We start from the raw sequence: 20,619 nt of genomic DNA on the forward strand, positions 1-20,619 counted from the left end.
TTTTGCATCTTTCACGACTTCTACACTAATATCCCTAGGAACCAATGTTCTTAGATCCTGTAACGTTATGTACCGATGACTCCCTATCTCGATCTTCTTAGGCCATACTTTAAACGTCCAAATATCCCTAGATTCTAAATTCCCTAGATCTGAAATCCTCCAGATTCTAAATTCCCTAGATAGGAAATTCTCTAGATCCAAAATTCCCTAGATTCAAAATTCCCTAGGTCCGAAATTCTCTAGATCAAAAATTCTCTAGATTCTAAATTCCATTGATTCAAATTTCCCTAAATTCAAAATTCCCTAGATCCGAAATTCTCCAAGTTCCAAATTCCCTAGTCCCCATATCCCTAGATTCGAAATTCTCTAATTCCCATATCCCTAGATTCGAAATTCCCAAATTACAATATCCCTAGATTCGAAATTCCCTATTTCCCGATCTCCCTAGATCTCAGTAATTTTCCATGTCGCAATATTCCCACATAGCAATTTCTCTAGAACCTAATATCCCTAGATCTCATAACCTTATTTCCCAATATCCCAAAATCTTGATATTACTAAATCGAAACATCCCTAGCCCTCAAAATCTCTATAATCAAATAACTCCAGATCCTCACAATCTCTAGATCCCAATATTTCGGAGATATCTCTTGATCAAAGTACCACCGACTATAAACTTCCCTAAATACCTCGACGTGAAAATATTCCCAGATCTCTGCAACTGCCCAGTTATCTTTATATTTGAGCCTCGTCCTTTGCGCAGTGAAATTTAACGTCTTGTTACGGCATAGCTGTCCACAGATTCCATGTCGGGAAATTCGGTAAAAAAAAAAGAAAAAGAAAAAAAGAGAAATGAATCTGGCAGAACTCCGAGACGCGGTAGGAAAATTCGAAACCCGATATTTACTTTGGCCGGTAATTTATTACCTTCCGGTGGCCGAGTCGCGATTCCGCTTTGATAGGAAACGAGTTCAACGGTTCAGGGATGCAATTTGCGATTTCAAGACCCCCTTGGACTCCTCTCCCTTGAATAATCTCGTCTGTCGACCGTGTTCCGTAGCTTTCAGCCTGCTCGTTTCCCTCGTGGATCCTTGTCAGCTTGTCCTTCGATGTACCTACGACTTATCGATAACTTACTCTGACAATTTTTCTCGTCCAGATCGTTCATACAATCGGGCTGATGGTCGCACAGCCAAGTTTTCGGTATGCACTCCCCTGGACTGCACTCAAACTCCGTTTCGCTGCACGGTTTCGACCCTTTTGATCGCAATCATTTAATCATTTTTCATCTGCCACATTCCGCGGGCGTTAAGCGCATTGTACGAGCGTGAACACGTGAATCAGAAACGATTTATCAGAATCGCGATTTATTACGGTCGTGGCGCGATATTAATCGGAACAGGCGAACGATGATTTTCCCCGTGTTATGAGTTTCGGGAAGGGAATCTGTCTTCCGACTTCATAGCTCGATCTTTCGTAGACCGCTTTACGCGTCTTACAGTTAATAACGTTTATATTTAGAAATCGATTACGTTTCAGAGATATGGCGAGTTACAAAGAAAAACCAACTCTTGAAGGTATAATTAAATAACCGTTACCGCATCGATGCTCCTCTTTCTCTTACTGCGCTGCAGCATCGAATGATGATTAAAATGGCAGAAAAAACACATTACCCGAACATTCTAAATACACCGGCCACGCAAGATAAAAACGTAAATGCAATTTTCCTTATTAACTTTACTTTACTTATTAACATTTACATTACTTTCCTAAAATTACTTCGAGCTTAGCGCGCGTATTCTGCTGAACCTTAATCGTTATTGCAAAATTATTCATGCGATATAATCTCATTCTTTTTTGCGCGATTTATTTCGCTAGTCCGACAACAACTCTCTGTGCAACTTAATAATCACGCCGCATTACTCGAAATTAAAAACTCCGAGAACGAGGAATTATTTTATTCTCGTACGTTCGTATAATTTCTTAGCCGAGTTGCACTTAGCCGATCAGTTGTTTCGCACATTACTCGTTATACGAACGTGCCAAACTCCGTCCGAAATTATTAACCTTTGACTCGCCGCATTATCGATATACCATTGTTCTCGAATTCATGTAATTTCTGCGCGACAGAATGTCGCTTCCGTGTTTCAAAGTGTATCGTATATGCATCGACATGTACGCAGTCTGTTACCGAAGGTTGTTCACAAATTGTTACGCAAACGATAAACGCCAATTTTGATGCCGCTTTAATACCGCGGTATACTCTAAGTTCATAATCCCTTTAATCCGATGCAAAATTTCGTTACGCATAAATCGTCTTAACTTTCCGGCTAATTACAACTGAGGGTCCTTATTGCAATTGGGAGACCTTATTGCACCCGGTCCCCCCAATTATGAGTTATGGTTCCTCCGATTACAATCGAGGCAGTTACTTATTACATCCGCATACGCGAGTTTCATACGAAAACTTTCGAACAATTTGATATATAGTAGACTCTTATTATATCGCCACCACTAAGTTTCTTTTACAGGAATTTTCATGTATACGTTTAACGTATCTATATGACTGCATAATTCGTTGTGTCGTCTTATATCGCATCGCGTTATATTGCCATATGTTGTATCTATTGGCGAATTTAATTAGTTCAATTAATGAAATGATTTTTGTCACACATATTCAACTGGAAAGATATTCTTTACGTTGCTAATTATACAAGTCCTCTAGTTACACAACTTCAATATGGCTATATAGTGAGAGACTATTGCAAGTCAATTAATGACATGATTTGTTACGTATACATGATTTGTTGTAACACGAAGGCAGATATTTGTAATGTTGCCAATTATAAAAATCTTCTGTTACAATAATCTTAATATGGCAATATAACGAAAGACTACTGTACCTCAATTAAAATGATTTTTGCTGTAAACATTCATCACGAAAGCAGATATTTTCTATATTGCCAATTACAGAACTCTTCTATTACAATAATCTTAATATGGCCATATAACGAAAGACTGCTGTATCTCAGTTAAAATGATTTTTGCTGTAAACATTCATCATGAGAGCAGATATTTTCTATATTGCCAATTACAAAACTCTTCTATTACAATAATCTTAATATGGCAATATAACGAGAGACTGCTGTATCTCACTTAAAATGATTTTTGCTGTAAACATTCATCATGAGAGCAGATATTTTCTATATTGCCAATTACAAAACTCTTCTATTACAATAATCTTAATATGGCTATATAACGAGAGACTGCTGTATCTCACTTAAAATGATTTTTGCTATAAACATTTGTCATGAAAGCAGATATTTTCTATGTTGCCAATAACGAAAATCTTCCACTACCTCAATATGGCGATATAACGAGAGCATACCAAATTAGTTAATTAGCGAAACAATTGTTCTAACAGATAAAGTATTAGAAAAGGACCTTGATGATGTCTTACATAAGAAAAATACACTTTTCTAAATGGACTTGTGCATAATATTGCATAATATTTCTGGTAAATAATATTCAGTTCATCGATAAAAGTTTAATGCATGTATGATTATTAATTATATAAGTAGTGGAAAATAGTGTTGTATAAGCAATCGGACGTATTGACAGGAAAAACGTTTGTTCCATGTTATCGAAGCAATAAATTACGCATTGAAACTATTTCTGTCAATTAAACTTGCTTACTTAACGAAGAGTACCGATATGCTATTTTCTCAACAAGAAAGGTAGAAAAAGAAGCTCAAAATTATTAACTTAATTACACATAAAAGACATACACTTCATTCATTTATACGTAAAAAGTACTTTTTTGTGCCGTACATTTTTTACTCATTCATAAACAAAAATTATGCACTTTTTTGTACTTCACACTTTTTGCCTATTTTTTAGATAAACGTTATAGATTTTTTATTTATACGTGAAATAATCTTCGCGTAGGTGTTATTACGTTATGAAAGGCACCCTATATATCGCAGCAAACAGTTTCCACACGCGGATGATTCTGAATATTCTCAATTAACCACCGCATGCGCGAATAATTGGAGCGACTGGTGACCCCCCTGCTACTTTTATTTCTTTTTTTTTTTCCATTTTTACCGACTTCCCATACGTATCGTACGTTCCTCTCTCTGATTTTCGTCTTTTATCGGTCTCCGCGTTTAATTGCCTCTGCAATATTGAAACTGTCGACCGATTGGAACGGACCGTTGAAAAAGGATATCGCGTCATGGAAGCCGAGCAATTAATATTAAAACTGCACCCGGCTCTGTGTAATAATGGGTATCGGGCCGGCCATCATGGATCGGTAGCACGCGAATTAAGATCGATAACTTGGCTCGTTAAAAGATTCAACAACGGCAGGAAACTTAAAACGATCCTCTCAAGACATTCCACGACGAGGAGTTATGTAAATTAAACGTGATCCGATGTCGCTAAAGGTAAATGCAATCGAATCGATGCTACTGTTTGCAAATACGATCGGCGAAAGAGGTCGGCTAACAAGCTATGAAACAAAATTTCAGATCGCCCTCTCCGACAATACCGATACTTTTACTAATGAAAACGGCTCCCTTCATCGAACATCTCGTTGAAAGATGAAAACACGAGATTGCGATTGGTAATTTAAAATTCGTTCGGATTACCTCTGTACTGTTTCAATACCTGACGCTAATTTATTCTTGAATGGACGTGCCAAAAGCGATGTTTAAAAATTCGATGTTAATTACACACGAATTCGTTGCTCAAAGGAATCAAATCTGATTAAAAGCCGCGGAAATGCTTCTTCCGTGCAAAATTACGCGAAAATTCATTTTCGAGATAACTGTCGATATTTTTGTACGAGACCCTCGCGGGATCAATATTTATGCATAATTAGCCGCTAATTGATAAGACAGGAATTTGTGCGCGAAAATTGAGGTCAAGTAAAATAAATCTGAAATTCGAGTTATCTTACACGTGGTTGACCTTAGAGGAAACGAGCGTATTTCGAAGAAAACTAGCGGGTATTTTCCTTATCGTATCGGCTATTAAAGATATAGCTTGACCAGTTATCGATCAAAGTGTAGAAATCGTGTAATTCCTCGGTTACACGGTGAACCTGAAACGCGCATGAATTTTCCATAAATCTCGAGTGTCACCTTGAGAGGTTTTTAAAGGAAAACAGATTTCCGAAAAGGTCGACCCTCCGGGCGATCGAACGAGAGGAGATCGACCGGAAATGCTATAAAGCGTCTTGAAACTAACGGTAGCCTTTCGTTCATACATCAATCCGCTTCACCTGCATGAAACCGGTCCGAAAAGTTGCACTTTCACATACCTGCAACTGCAGCAAGGGAATCGCGTTACACGGTTCGATCAGGGACCACACGATTGTCTCGTTTTCTGCTTTCCCAAAACTCGTAGCGAGAAAATTTATTCGTTCGCCTGTTTGCTCCCGCGGACAGCTAATAAATTTGATAATCGGTTCGTGAACACGAGCTATTGATTAATTGACATATTCGATCGATATAGAATATTATTCTGTGCTCTAAACGGCATAAATACTCTTTATAACCTGCTCTACTTATTCGCTGTTTAATTTATTCGATGCACCTGGAGCGTCATTCCATATTCATTGAAGACAAATGATCACATATCTGATGCGTCATGTATCTGTTTGAATCGAGACGCGCATGGTGTATCACATAAATATTTGTTCAAAATACTGTATGACGCGCAGGGTGTGTTGTACTATTTATTAAAAACACATAAACTACAGTCGTTTAATTACATGACGCAAATGTTGCGTCATACGAATAACTGTTCAAAATGCATTATGACGCACAAGGTGTGTCGTACTAATATTTATTAGACAATACATGAACTGCAGTCATATAATGCACATAGTGCCTCATATAAATATCTGTTAAAAATACGGTATGACGCACAGAGTGTGTCACACTTTGATACTATAAAAATACATGAATTATGGTTATCTAATTATAGGACGCACATGGTGCGTCATTTAACATTCACTAAAAGCAACTTATGACGCACCGCATGCGTCGTATGTCTATTCGAAATAAAGTATGTCGTGTAATAAAAAAAATGGTGATGCACCAGGTGCGTCTCTTGTGCTGATGACGCACTAGGTGCGTCAATGAAGTATGTCGTGTAATAAAGAAAATGTCGACGCACCTAGTGCGTCATCGTCAACTCAAGAGACGTACCTGGTGCGTCATCGTCAACTCAACAGACGCACTTGGTGCGTCATCATCAACTGAAAGGACGCACCATGTGCGTCATCGTCAAGTCAACAGACGCACTTAATGCGTCACTTGCTATAAAAAATTATCACGTATGTCGTCACGATTGAAAAGAATGAAGACGCACCCTGTGCGTCATTCAATATTTATTCATGGAGTAACCAAGTGCGTCATTGCTATATTGAAATCGCAATAGCGATATTCTATGTTACAAAGAGTCATTTTGGAAGAAATTTTCACTTGAGTATTAAAAGGAAATGCGACTTAATTAAAAACTACTGCAAGAACATTTTCAATGTATCGATCGCTAATGCGAGTAATGCGAAGTTGATAATTAACGTAAAGAAAGTAGGGAAACGTAATTGAACGGATATTTGTAAATAATCGTTGCCAATCTGACGATCGTACGGACAATAGCCAAAACGGGAAAGTAATCAGCGGTGGCACACTGTCCCCACATTTACATACGAGCCCATTATAATTGAATATTAATTACGAAACGTATACACACACCGAGCCGTACGAAATACACGGGCATGAATATTAATCGGTACTCCGCGTGGAAATCAGAACGAGCACCGTTCCTGTTATTATTAATAACGTGATATCACGTCACAATCAACCTTTGGAAAACAACAATGTATCGCGGATATGAATTATATCAACCGTGGCTAATCGTAGCGACGCGAGGGTTCATCCACGCCCAATTAAGAAAACCTTTTCGATTAATGAATTTTTCATCTTTTCCGAAAGATAAATATCAACCACGTGTATCAAACTGCGCGCCTTTGAAACGTACAAAACAATTTTTTAAATTGCTTTTCTGATATCATATCTGCAGGCAAAAATAACGTGTTCGGAAAAAGGTACGCCGGTTTGGAGACTAGTAAAAAAAATAAAAATAAAAACAATTTAATCAGTAAAGTAGCTCTATCGTACACACCATAATTACTCGAGCGAACGAGAGCTGCACAGAATTTTACTCATCCAATGTTTAAATATTGACTCCATGTTTCGAAAAGTTTTATAACAAAAAAACGGTATGATGTTTTCGATATAAAACTGTAAATCTGATATCCGCGAGAACCAGCGGCGCAGTATATGTATGTAGAATAACGTGATCAAATTTCCGACCCATCGAATGGTTAGTTGCTTTTATTTTATTATGTTTTCACCAATTAAAAGGGAAAAACGTTTCGGGGAAATACATCGTTCGCGTTGGAAAATATTTTCAAAATGGTTACAATGCATTCTCCACGTTTCGTAAAAAATGATTTTTCCTTCGCAGTCTAATTACCAGAATGACCCCTTAATGTTTCGCCGACACACGACAATAGAGCTGACCAATATTCAAATAAAATACAGGCTCGCACAATCCGTGTACAAAACGAGATAATTCTGTTTGCCAGTACGTTCTACCTTTCGCAAATAATTTACCCGTTAAATGTAACAAACGAACCATTTACTAGCTTGTCGTTCTTTTCGTGCCACGTTTCCAGTTGTATTTTTTGGCTTCGTCACGAACAAATGAGCTTACGATTGTCCTCTGTGTACTGCAAACGAAATCTGCTCGCAACTATTGTATTATCAAATGTTCACGCTCGTACGATTGCGATTCGTTAGTTGTCCTGCATAGAAATATAAAGTGAAGGTCCTTTAACTCGAAATGATCTTTGTTTCGGAGAAATGGTGAATATTTAGTGACGCAATGTATGCGTCAATATCAACATCTGTTGCGTCATGTTACGTTAAAAGTTCAGGTGTAGTTCACAGTATGACGCATCTATTGCGTCCTGCCCACATTAAAAGTTGCTAGTTAAAAATGAGCCAATATCCGAAATCAATATTTCCCGTGCAGAAGATTAAAAGTACTACTTCCAATTAACAATTAAGATCGTAGTGGAACTGTTTGCCAACGTTCTGGTTGACCTGATCAGAAATCTAAGGGCGTTTCCTGCTCATCTTCTGTATCAGCACATCTTCGAACTCTTTAACGAAGTTACACAACGGGTGCAAAAACTTTCTGAAGTATTCTCACGCCCATTTTCTACTCTCCGTAGAATTACAATTACATCGGGCAATCAGATTCAACGGTCGGAACTTGTATCGAGTAAACCAACTGCGAAACTTAATTAAAAAAATAATATAACGCGTTCACGGTCTCCGATGATAGGCGTTTTACGGAACAGGAATCGAAATTTTAAGTAGTACAATATTGCTAACAAAAAGATAAATCGAAGAGATGCAACAATACTAAAGTTTCACGAACATTATGCGGGGTTGATTCGTATGTACTCCACTTCATCGCCTTAATTGTAACAACTTTTTTATGGACTTTCGTATTTGGCTATATGGGTCGATTACGCCCTGCACTTTCATATTTGGTGATGCGAGGTAAACGTATGTACTTCGGTATAAAAGAAAGTTCTACTTCAAATTCCGACTCGAAGTAAGGAATTATATCATTTGGAAAAACTGTAATGTGCGTGAGATACCTCTTTCATGTTAGAAATAATAGAAATTTTCAAGATTCTAATTTTTGTAATTTATCATTTTTAATTGATCATTCTTAATACGGAGCACATTAAAGACAAGGGATTTGGTCTGCACGAGATAAAAATTCCAGTTACTTAATCAGATGTTTTTCATCAAATGTGATGTGAACATAAATATGGACCTAAGAAATCATTACGTACATGCCAATTTTCCACCCTTACTTTCTCTAATTTATTTTCCGTATAAAAGTAGCTAACACTGCCGGTTATTCTTGTGGTATCGGATCTCCAGACCCAATAAAAGGAGTCGTGAAAGTAGAATAATCGTTAACGAAGTGAGCCTACCACCCCGAGGTCCACATTTTTTCACGATTTCTCCTTATTCTAAAATTCAGTAAAACAAGACCATCTCGAGTTAAATGAAATTAGCTGTTTAGCTGCTTAAAAATTAGCTGTAATAAAGGCATAAATTTGTAGGAATTAAAAATGATGAGGCAAGTAATAAAAGATGTGTACTTACTGCAAAGGGCTGGATCTTCGTCCGACCCATCATGGCAGTCTTTGTCGCCATCGCAGTGCCATGTTCCCGGTATGCACCTGCCGTTGGAGCACTTGAACTCCGAATCGGTGCACTTCTGTGAACCTGCAAAGCCAACGTTGTCTTGTTGAGGATGAACGACGTTTACGAGGAACGCGATGCACGCCAATTGCAGCAGCGTGCACGTGCATCGGTACGCGGTGAAAAGATGCATCGATCCAGTGAACCGCATACTAGCGAAAAAGTCTTTAAACTTGTGCCCCCTATTTTTTTATCAGCCACACGAAGCGTACACTCGCGACATTCGCGTAATCCTGTGTGTTCACGTCGTCGCCGCTGCCACCTTTTCGTAGGCGCTACTTTAATCGCTGATCCAATATAAAAGCTTTCAACGTGCACGCTTTACGAGCTTGCCTGCCTCCTCCTCTTTCTTCTTCACGTTAATATCGCAACGGCAGAAAATCGTCCGTCGATCGTTTTATTGCTGTTCACGGAGTTTCGAGTGTTACGTTGAAGCACAGTCGATAAAACTGGCTCGAAACTGTACCAACGCGAAGATACCACGAAACACCGGCGGAACATCTATTCAGAACATCTTTCGAGGTTCATTGGGCTCGTATCTGTCCGAATAAAATCCCCGTTCCGAAAACCAAGCCACGAGTCTATCACAATACTCTTATCCCTTTTTCTGGCCAACGATTTACCGGGACCACCTTTTCAGCCCACCAAACAATTGTCCGTGAAACGATTTTCCAATAAATCGAGCCGCCTTCTTCTTCTTACAGTCGTTCGCACAGACCAGGATTTCTCTTTTCACGTTACCGAATGCTCTCCTTTATAAAATCACTGGCCGAAGAAAAGGAATAGGGTACGAGCGAGTGGAAATCACTTTTCCAAAAGCGTTCGCAAAAGACACTTTTGGGATAGAAAGCGGCACAGAATGGATAAGAAACAAAAAAACCGGGCAGACCGATCCCTCGAGAGAACGACGATGCACTCGCGATGGTGGCTGCGGATGCTGTAAGCCAGCGGTCGAGTAAACGGGCCCCTATATATGGGTCTGAGGAGAGACACGATATGGTTGTGTGCAGAGTACACGCATACTGACCACCATGGAACGAGAACGAATCAAACGCGATTGTTGTACGTCTTTTTTCCCCTACGTTTGACGGAGAATCGCGATATCGGTGAATTAAGAAGCGCAAAGTGACTCGACGGACAAGGACTGTGATAATGGCGATTATGCGGAGGACGATAATGCGGCAATGAAATGGTTTTCGTGCCCACGCAATACTCACTGAACAGAGCATCATCATTAGAGCAATGTGAAAGGACGAACATGTCTATAGCTATTACACGGTTCCACTTATACAGCCAGCGCAGGAAAAGTGTCCGTACGGCAATCAATTTCAAACAGCGTTTCGCAAAATTGCCGATTATTAACCCTTTCGAAAGCGTCGTATGGTCACAGTAATATCACCGCGCATTACATCGCCGCGCGTTATATTATCACACGTTACGTGCCACGTTACCACCTCTTATATCGTTACGCGTTCAATCGTCTCGCGTTATATAACTACCAACTTAATCTTTCGCGTTATATCGCCACGTGTTATATCACTACGCAATTCTACTATGGTATATTACCGCGAGCTATACTGTCATGTGTTATATCAGAACGAGTTATGTCGCCACGCGTTATATTGCCATGCGTTATATCGCCACGTGTTATATTGCCACGCGTTACGTTGCCACGTGTTATATTACCACGCGTTATATCGCCACGCGTTATATCGTCACGTGTTATATCGCCACGCGTTATATCGCCACGTGTTATATCACCACGTGTTATATTACCACGTGTTATATTACCACGCGTTATATTGCCACGTGTTATATCGCCACGTGTTATATCGCCACACGTTATATCGCCACGCGTTACATCACCACATGTTATATCGCTACGTCACCACGAGTTATATTCCCATGTGTTATATCACCACGCATTATACTGCCACATGTTATATCGCCATATGGTATATTGCTACGCGTTCTAACGCCACCCATCATATTACTACAAATTCAATTACCTTGCATTATATCATCAGGTGTTATATTGGCCCACCTTATATCGCCGCGCATTATATTATCGCACATTAAATCGTGCATTGAATCATTTCGCGTTAAATCACCACGCGTTATATTGCTACAGGTTTAATCCTGTTATAGCGTCGCGCATTACAGGCGCCTTGTGTTATAATACCACGCGTTATATCGCCATATATTATAATCACCAGTGTCATTCCACGGCGCGTTCAATCGTCTCATCTCCATGCGCCGTATAAAGCATTATATCACTGAACGTTACATTGCTATGCATTGTATAACGGTGCTTTACATATTCAAACGTTATATCGCCACAGTAATAACCCCTTTACCCGAATGCTTACCCTTTCTATCGATATAGCTGTATTTCTCACACTGCAGTGGCATAATAGACATCGAACGGGTTAAGAGCAACGAATCATAATACATGCCACCTTTGGCATTGATTAGCGGAGCGTCGATAAGAGCGGTTCACTTTTTTCATCCTCGCGGCCGAATGTTTAGTCGTGTTCTTTATTAGGAAACAGAGATATCGTTGCACAATCGATTCGCGGAGCAGATCGATCCAGAATTAAGGAACTCGAACTCTGGCGCAAAAGTAACTACGTAATTGATCGCGCGTTAAATTGCATCGCACTAGGGCACACGTGATCTGTTCATCGACGGTTTATCAACGATACCAAAAAGAAGAGCGAAAAAATTGCCGGCGAAAAGTTCAGTTAATCGATTGCTCAATCCTAGGCGGCGAAGAATCGAAATATATACGTACGAAAAGTCGGGCGCAACGGGATAACCAATCACTAGCGAATTAGATTGCCTCTTTTAATTGAATACACAATATGAGTTCACCCTATTAACAGTGTGAGTGTCGTGGACACTTGAATCCTGTATCGTATAATTAATCGATAAAAAAGAGTAAACCGAAGAGCGTAACAATATTACTGTTATTATATTGTTCCTACGCTATTACTACGCTATTATCATACTGTTAACATCAGTAACCCTATATCTCCCCTACCCGTAATTAAACGTATCGTTTTAATGTACCTAAGCTAGCAAACCAAAATACAAAGAGCAAAGTGTAAACAGTTGAAAAATGAAGAATTGAACGTTTGGGGAAAAACGGTGAACGGATGTTCCATATGTAAACGAGTAAAACTAAAAAAAAAAGAAGGAAAATAAACGCATGAACGACAGTTTATTACACACATAGATCGCACGATGACTCGAAAGTGAAATCGCTCATAGCGTCAAACAAGAAATTCCTCGCGTATATCCACTAAATTGAAGAAAAAGCAGCGCACGAGGAAACAGGAAGTCGAACGGTAGACAAACGATGAAGTAGAGGCAATAAGGTAACACGGTTCTCGATCGACTTCGATCAAAGACGCAATACAGAACGAGATTCCTGTGAGCAGAAACTTGCGTCTCTCCTTCAACGGGTCGTCCTACTACGTACCTACTTATGTACTTCGTTTATGTGTGCCGAGCAAACTAATTGTAAGAAAATACTGTTACGTATCGCAAACGGCGAAGTAAACGAGGCGAAGTGGTCTTTTATATTTGCTTTAGTTTCTGCTTTCAAATTTCATCCCAATTTGCTGACTCAATTTTGTAACTCGGTGATTTATATTTCTCGATGTAGTTTTTCACTTTCAGAAACATTTTAACTTGGAAATGAAAAAATTTCGAGATGCGAAATTCATATTTCTGAATTACAGAATTAAAACATTTTAAAATGCGAGCTCTTTGACGCGCTTTCTATCTGTCCATCGTTTTATCAGGAAACTCGCACATGTTCGAAATAATTAGCGAGTTCGTTATTCTTCGAGAAGTTGGAAAAAATGTGGAGATAATTTAAAACTGAACGTTGCACCCGATAAATAGATCATCGCGATCGTGTTTCCGCCTTGAAACACAAACTTCGTTGAAGTATTGGAAGTGCCAGCTTGATAACCGTGGAGCATTTGGAACAACGTTATTTTCGCGTAATCACGGATTTAGCAGTGGCAATTAGTTTAGCCGAAATTGGAACCGTGTGATAGCCAGCTTATTCGATTGACGGAAAATAAATAATGTCGGGAGTGAACTGGTTGAAAAAGAAATGATACCACCAAACACTGCTGACCCCATTAATAACGGAACTCGTTATCCGAGCTTTTCATTCACGAGAAATCAGCCAATCGATTGTTCGCTGCCAACAAATAGGCGGTGTACTTGAACTAAACGATAATTTGAAAAACTTCTGATTTTGTTTGAGTTGATTTTGTTCATTGTATCGTTACTTCGTGAAATGGTTACGGTTGGACATTATTCGAACGAAACGAAGTTTATCACGAATAACGAGTGACTTTTTATTCGATTAACCCTCGAATAGTAATTATTCGTTACTATGGAATAACTCTGTTCGTTCGTGGTTTTTATTTGAATTTTAATCGAAAAATTTTTATCCGAATGAAAGACTATTCGTTATTCATAAATGCGCTCGGCTGTGGGTTGCTATACATTCTAGACAAGAAGTAGATAAAAATTTCGAACAACTTCGATCTTTCCATTTATTCGTATCGTGTTCGAAGAAATTGCATTTTTACGTCTTGTTCGTTTACGGTTATTTACGTAAGATATATTTACGCGACTGATAGAGAAACCTCGTGTGAACATTTTTTTCAGATAAGTATTAATAGAGAGACTCGATGAAACTAGTTAAACCGATCATCTTCGAATCCTGTTTGTTGCCAAGATGCACAGTGTTTTAACGATGATTGACCGTGTATGATTGGCAATTTTTTCCTCGTCCGGATAATACAGAGAATTTGAAATCATGCAATTGTAGTTTCTGATTACACGATACGATTGCTCGCATACTTTGTCGAACGGCTTGAAAGGCAAAAATAGATGTAGTAATCACCGTCGGCGCTACGTAAATTACCTGTCTCCATTGAAAATCACATGTCCATACCTTTACTTTCGATCACACGTAATTCTTGGTTCGTGCTTCTCTGAAGAAAAATTAATTGACATTTTTTCGCTCGCACAAGAAAGACGTCAATTCTAAGTTAATCGCGTTGTCCTTGTCATTTAATCGTAATATGCTTAGCTTTCACTTTGTTTCTCCTGAGACTTGTTACAACGAAAAATCCTTTGACTTTATTTTCAATTATTAGCTACATGGCCATGCATTAAAACGTCACTCGTTACATCATCATTCTAAATTTCAGTATCCCTAGATTTAAAAAGTATGAGATGGAAATATTACCAGAGCTGAGAATTTCTAGATCCAATTATCTTTAGATTGAAATATCACTAGATCCGATTATCAATGGACCCGCATGTCCCTAGATCCAAATATTCCTAGATTCGAAATTCTCTAGATCCAAAATTCACTAAACCCAAAATTCCCTAGATCCGAAATTCTCTAAATCCGAAATTCCCTAGATCTAAAATTCTCTAAATCCGAAATTCCGTAGATCTGAAATTCCCTAGATCCGAAAATTCCCTAGGACCGAAATTCCCTAGATCCGAAATTCTCTAAATCCGAAATTCCCTAGACCTGAAATTCCCTGCATCGGAAATTTCCTAGATTCTAAGTTCCCTAGATTCCAAATTCCATAGCCCCAATATCCCTAGATTCCAAATTCCCTAGTCCCGATATCCCTAGATTCGAAATTCCCTAGTCCCGATATCCCTAGATTCGAAATTCCCTAGTCCCGATATTCCCAGATTCCAAATTCCATAGTCCCGATATCCCTAAATCAAAATATCCGAGATTCGAATATTCCTGGATCCAAATATCCCTAGAATATCCTTAAACTGTGATATTTCTAGATTCTAATGTAACTAGAGTATCCTCAGATTCGAAATATCTCAGATCCGTAAATCCCTAGATTTCTGTTTTACAATCATTTCACGTGTCAGAAAATGAAGAGATTCTTCATACAAACGAGGCATTACTGTTCTTAAATTATAACGAATTTATGCATCGGCTAGATATTATTGCTTATGGATACGATATACAAATTAACGTCAAACGATTACGAAACAATATCAAGTTATTCGTGGTTGCTGTTAAACCAAACGCGAACGTAAAGTTCCCTCGGCCGTTTTGCACGATGGTGATCACGTGTTATTCCGTTTTATCTGAACGTACGTATAACTTTTTCGCCCGGAATCGAATAAAGCGGGACAGCCGAAACAGGTATCAGATTTAATGCCAGATTTAATATTATCCGATGAACGAAAGGGATAAAACGATTCGTCGTTGTGCAACGAGATTTTTTGATTTTTATTCTGACAGTAAACGTATCGCTGACGAGCAAACAGAATATCAGTACATCGATCGACGATAAATAACAACGCACAAATGCTGATGAAAAAAATAAGCAAAATAAAAAGCATTAACCGATGAAATATTAAGCCGGTTCTTTATACGCGAAATGTTGGTCCACAGAGATGGGATTATCTGTAATTAACGGAGCAACAGAAAATTATGATCTGGAATGATATTAAAGTCGGAACATCGATAATTAATTGATTCGAACATCGAAGTTCGAAGTCGTATAAAGGAAATTAATCGATTAATTATTAACATGAACGTTTATCGGGGCGGGCTGAATTATTAGAACCGATAAATGCCCTCATTAAATTTGATTAAAGCTGAAAATTTTATGAATATCAATGACCGTCGTGTGTATAACCAATAAATTTTCATTTTAAAACCACATTCGGAAACTTTGTCTCTTAGAAATCGCCGAACGAAAACCTGTTTGTCAACGAAATTATACGAGCTCTTGCGTGTTGCGTTTTCTACGCGTTAAAGTATACGTTTTACGAAATCTGTGAATTCCAATATAATTTAACACCATTGTACAATTCGTGAACTTCAAGATTAAATTTCTGATTCATGAAGTTTGTAAATTTGACAAATTCGAGAATATGGACTTGCAAAATTTTTTATTTCACGCCAGGAGGGTAAGTCCACGCGAGGGATGAACACTCCACGTGCCATATTATAAAAGAAGTCATATAGCTAGGCTGTCCTGTATACCTTTATTGCAGGTGTGAAAGAGGCTCTCGTCTTTAAGCCCCGAAACCCTTAGAGGGGTCAATTCGCCCGGATCTCGAACTACTTTCTCATAGCATGTATTCGTGGCACTTGTAAAGCGCACGGTATAAAACGACGTCCGTAATATCCCGTCTTCTCTGCGTTGTTACAATCCCGCTTGAAATTTAGACGTGGCTCCGTAACACGGCCGATCCTCAGTCAAGATATGGAGAATCGTACCGAGGGAGTTACATCCGACTCATTAACTCTCCGCTCGACTTTATGGCAGGAAATTATTTTTTTTTAAGCAACCGCCAGGATGTTCCGCTTTACGAAAACGATTCGATCGTGGAACGAGGTTGTACCTTAATTTTTGTCGATTTATCAAACTTGTTAATTAATTAACTTAACCGTAAATTTAACTTCTAACGTAATCTTACCGAATCTAATTTAATCTCAATCTAACTTTATCCTTCGGTTGATATAACCTAACCTTAAACTCTACACCTAACCGAATCCTAGTTCTACCCTTAATCTAATCTCAACTAGTGTAATCTAACTTAATCTAATAAGCTCTAATGCAAGTTTAGCTTTACATTAATATGTAAACAAAGAATTTTCGAGAATACGTAGATTTTTAGGAAAACATTTAGCAAAATATTCGAAACAGGAAAGTAGTTCCGAACAGCTTTCTAGGATAACAAAACTTTCGTGCTTTTACGTTCGAATTCTGTTCCCTGCTTTGACTCTAAACGATTTTCTTTTGCCCATAAATGAACGGTAGAACGTTTTATAAGAGATCAAAGAAACGGGATAGGGTCGAAATGAAAGTCGTCTCGATTGAAATGGACCCGATCAGGGGAACCAGGTCGATAGAAAGAGATTCTTAATCTGTTGATAACTAGGATAACGCGATTCGATCCATGACCAACTGGATACAAAATCGAGTAACGTTTCGAGGGGATGCATAACGGGGTTGGAAAGTTAAGGCATTCCAAAGTTAACAATCAAATTCGAGTTTAACGGGAAATGATGGTTATAATTCGTGCTTGCATCGAACTACTTACGGCAATCAGCCACTAGCGACGGGAGAAATTTAGCGAGCAGTAATTCAGACTCAACGCTATTAATTTACTTTAAATCGAACAGAGTTATTCTTATCAAAATTGCAGCCTGTTCGCGAGTTTACTTGAAACATTAACGTAATCAGCGAGGAGAGAAAGTTCAATCTGAAATTCTGATTGAAACATTAATTCTTATGAAGTCTCGTGTAATTCTAATAACAGACTGCGGAAATTTTCCACGTTACAACTTTCAAATTTTCCAAGTTTTCAATTTATCGAATTTAATTTATTAATTTTGCAGATTTTCAATTAATTTTACAGTTTCAAATTTGCAAAATTTTCAAATCTCCGAATTTCTATGTTTCTCAAATTTCCGTGTTCCCACATGTTCCCCAAGTTTCAAATCTCCGACTCCAAAATCTCTCCCAAGGATCTTTTCCAAAAACCCTGCAAGTTATGGAAGCCATCCGGCTACAAATGCAACGCAACTTCTGCCCGGTTTACTGCTCCTTTTTATTTGGGTATTATCTCCGATTTGCGATCGAGCAAAGAATTTGCATGGCTCGACGTGGGAAAATCCGACAAACAGCAGCCTAGTCCTTGTTCTTTTGTGTCGGACGCAGACCAATCAGACTTTGTTAACGGTTCCTAACTCAATTGGGATCAATCGAAGGCCGAAGCGTACTGGAAAAGCGTCGATACATATCGGCCAAAAGTAGCTGACGAAGGGAGAAACACCCTCGAGAAGCGAAGACGAAAGAGCAATCGATGAGACCGCCAATGAGTCGACCACTTGACTCGACTTTGTGAGCTGCCCCTGCTGCACACACCATGAAAGCCGCCGCGACTGGCTTTCACCATAATTATATGGTGCCGGGATGCGTGTATGTAGTGTTGGGATTGATACCGTATCGATGCTGCCGATATTTTGCCTGCGATTTTCGAGGAGTATCAAACTTTAGGTCGCGACAAACAATCGATATCGATAACTTACGATACCGATTGAACACTTTACGGAAACGTTCGTAAAATCAACTTTTTTAAATACTGTTGTAAATACGTGTAAATATAAGTTCCTGTGAATAACGGTATCGCAATTTTATTATTTTTAACATGCTTGTTTATTCTAGAAATTAACGAATCTCGTTCGTTATGTTCTGAATACGAATTCTGCTTTAATTAATAACTTTATCTCGTTTATTTTTTTAAATTATTTTTGTCACTCATTGTTTATGTTACGAATACGGGACGTGTGTGTTCGTTATTATATATAGACTTTAGAATCAGGTTAAGTTAGGATGTGTTTGAAATAAAGTTAAGTCGAAGTTAGGTTAGCGTCTGAGTTATATTGTGATGTAAGTTTGGATTAGATCATATTGATGTTAGGTCGAGTTAAATCATGATTACGTTGGGTTAGGATTGGATCAGATCTGGGTTAGGTCAAGTTAGATCATGGTTAAGTAAGGTTAGGATTAGATAGATCAGGGTTAGGTCACGTTAGATCATGGTTAAGTAAGGTTAGGATTAGATAGATCAGGGTTAGGTCACGTTAGATCATGGTTAAGTAAGGTTAGGATTAGATAGATCAGGGTTAGGTCACGTTAGATCATGGTTAAGTAAGGTTAGGATTAGATAGATCAGGGTTAGGTCACGTTAGATCATGGTTAAGTAAGGTTAGGATTAGATAGATCAGGGTTAGGTCACGTTAGATCAAGGTTAGGTCATGGTTAGGTCAGGTTAGGATTTGCTCAAATGAGGTTAGGATTGCTCAAATCAGGGTCAGGCCAGGTTAGGTCAAAGTTAGGTCAGGTTAGGTCAGGTTAGGATTTGCTCAAATCAGGGTTACGTCGCGTTAGGTCAAGGTTAGGTCAAATTAGGATTTACTGAAATCAGGTTAGGTTAGATTAGGTTAATCATATGGGTTAGATCAAGTCAAGTCATGTTAAGTTGGCTACGTCTATTAGATTCTGCTCCGTATTAATGTATTAATAAAATGTTAGGTATTGAATTGTTTGAGTACTGTCAACATGTGCAGTATCAATCCCATCACTATATGCAAGTTCTTATGGCCAACCAAATCGGTTCTCCGCAGAATGAAGACTCTGATGCAACCGGTGCAGGCCTTGCGCTACAAATTACGAATAGCCCTAGGCAAGGCAAAAGGAACACTGGAGAAACGATGACGGAGACGCAGATGAAAAAGACGAAGAAAAGCAAGAAAAAGTTGCAGACAGAAGGGGAGAGAACGGACCAAGTTTGGCACGGAAAAAGAACGCCGCGCCGTAACGAATACTTGTACTCTAAATCTGGTAGAACGCTCAGGCCAACCCTTTCAGATATATCTGCACCGACTGTAAATCATAATCTTGTCACGATGCGAACGTTACTTTTGGAACACGAAAATTAAGTTACTGTTGCCAACATGTTAATGACACTTTATTCGAATAACCCTTCTGTGATATTTTTATTGTTATCTTTATTCTGATGGGTTCTGTTATGTTAGATGTAAAAATTACAAAATTCTGATCGAATGATTTCGAAGTCACATCGCATGATGCAAGCCGATGTTAAGTTTGCGATGGCAGAATCGAGATGCAAGCGAAACGAAAAGAACAAAGGACGAGATAGGGTATAGAAGGGATCCCGAACGAAAGAACAAAGCATCCCACTACAAAACGAAGACCTATAGCGGAGTTTGGTCGACCAGCTTATAAAGTAAGATTGGCTAATTTGGAGTCAAACATCGGATCGTGTTTTATTTGGGCCGGTAAATCAGAGACTGTAAACGAGACGAACATCCCTGAATACATTGCCGGCCTGAAAATTACTCCGATAACCGATAAGCTGTAACTACACCACATTCATTCCTCCGGTAAAACGTTAAATACTCTGATAGCGGATATCAGATTGGTTGTATATCGCCGATTTTAATGCATATATCCATGAAAGTGCAATACTTATATCAAATTCGAGTCTCGTAAAAGTCACTGAATGAACGTTTTGTCAATTTTCTCGATACAAAATGGTTGATGGTCAATTACAGATATGTAGTCTATCAATTTAAAACTGATAGTTTAATAAAAAAATATAAAAGTTACCTCAACGTTCATACTACAAAAAG

The 20,619-nt window shown here is 38.6% G+C and overlaps 1 protein-coding gene across 8 annotated transcripts in view; it reads right to left on the bottom strand.

The window, feature by feature from the left end:
* LOC100880556 (low-density lipoprotein receptor) overlaps positions 1 to 20,619 on the bottom strand; it is a 48,588-nt gene that overhangs the window by 19,228 nt on the left and 8,741 nt on the right. For 5 of the 8 annotated variants that reach the window (XM_012298665.2, XM_012298664.2, XM_076536288.1 and 2 more), the window contains one exon: positions 9,270 to 9,392. The exons of 1 other annotated variant lie outside the window; for it this stretch is intronic. In XM_012298665.2, coding sequence (XP_012154055.1) covers positions 9,270 to 9,392 — 123 coding nt within the window. Of the gene's footprint in view, positions 1 to 1,137; positions 1,258 to 9,269; positions 9,393 to 20,619 lie in introns of all 8 variants that reach the window. 2 more of the 8 variants (XM_076536289.1, XM_012298662.2) reach the window with 1 other exon arrangement.

The sequence above is a fragment of the Megachile rotundata genome, chromosome 10, assembly GCF_050947335.1.
Source record: "Megachile rotundata isolate GNS110a chromosome 10, iyMegRotu1, whole genome shotgun sequence".
Taxonomy (NCBI): domain Eukaryota; kingdom Metazoa; phylum Arthropoda; class Insecta; order Hymenoptera; family Megachilidae; genus Megachile; species Megachile rotundata.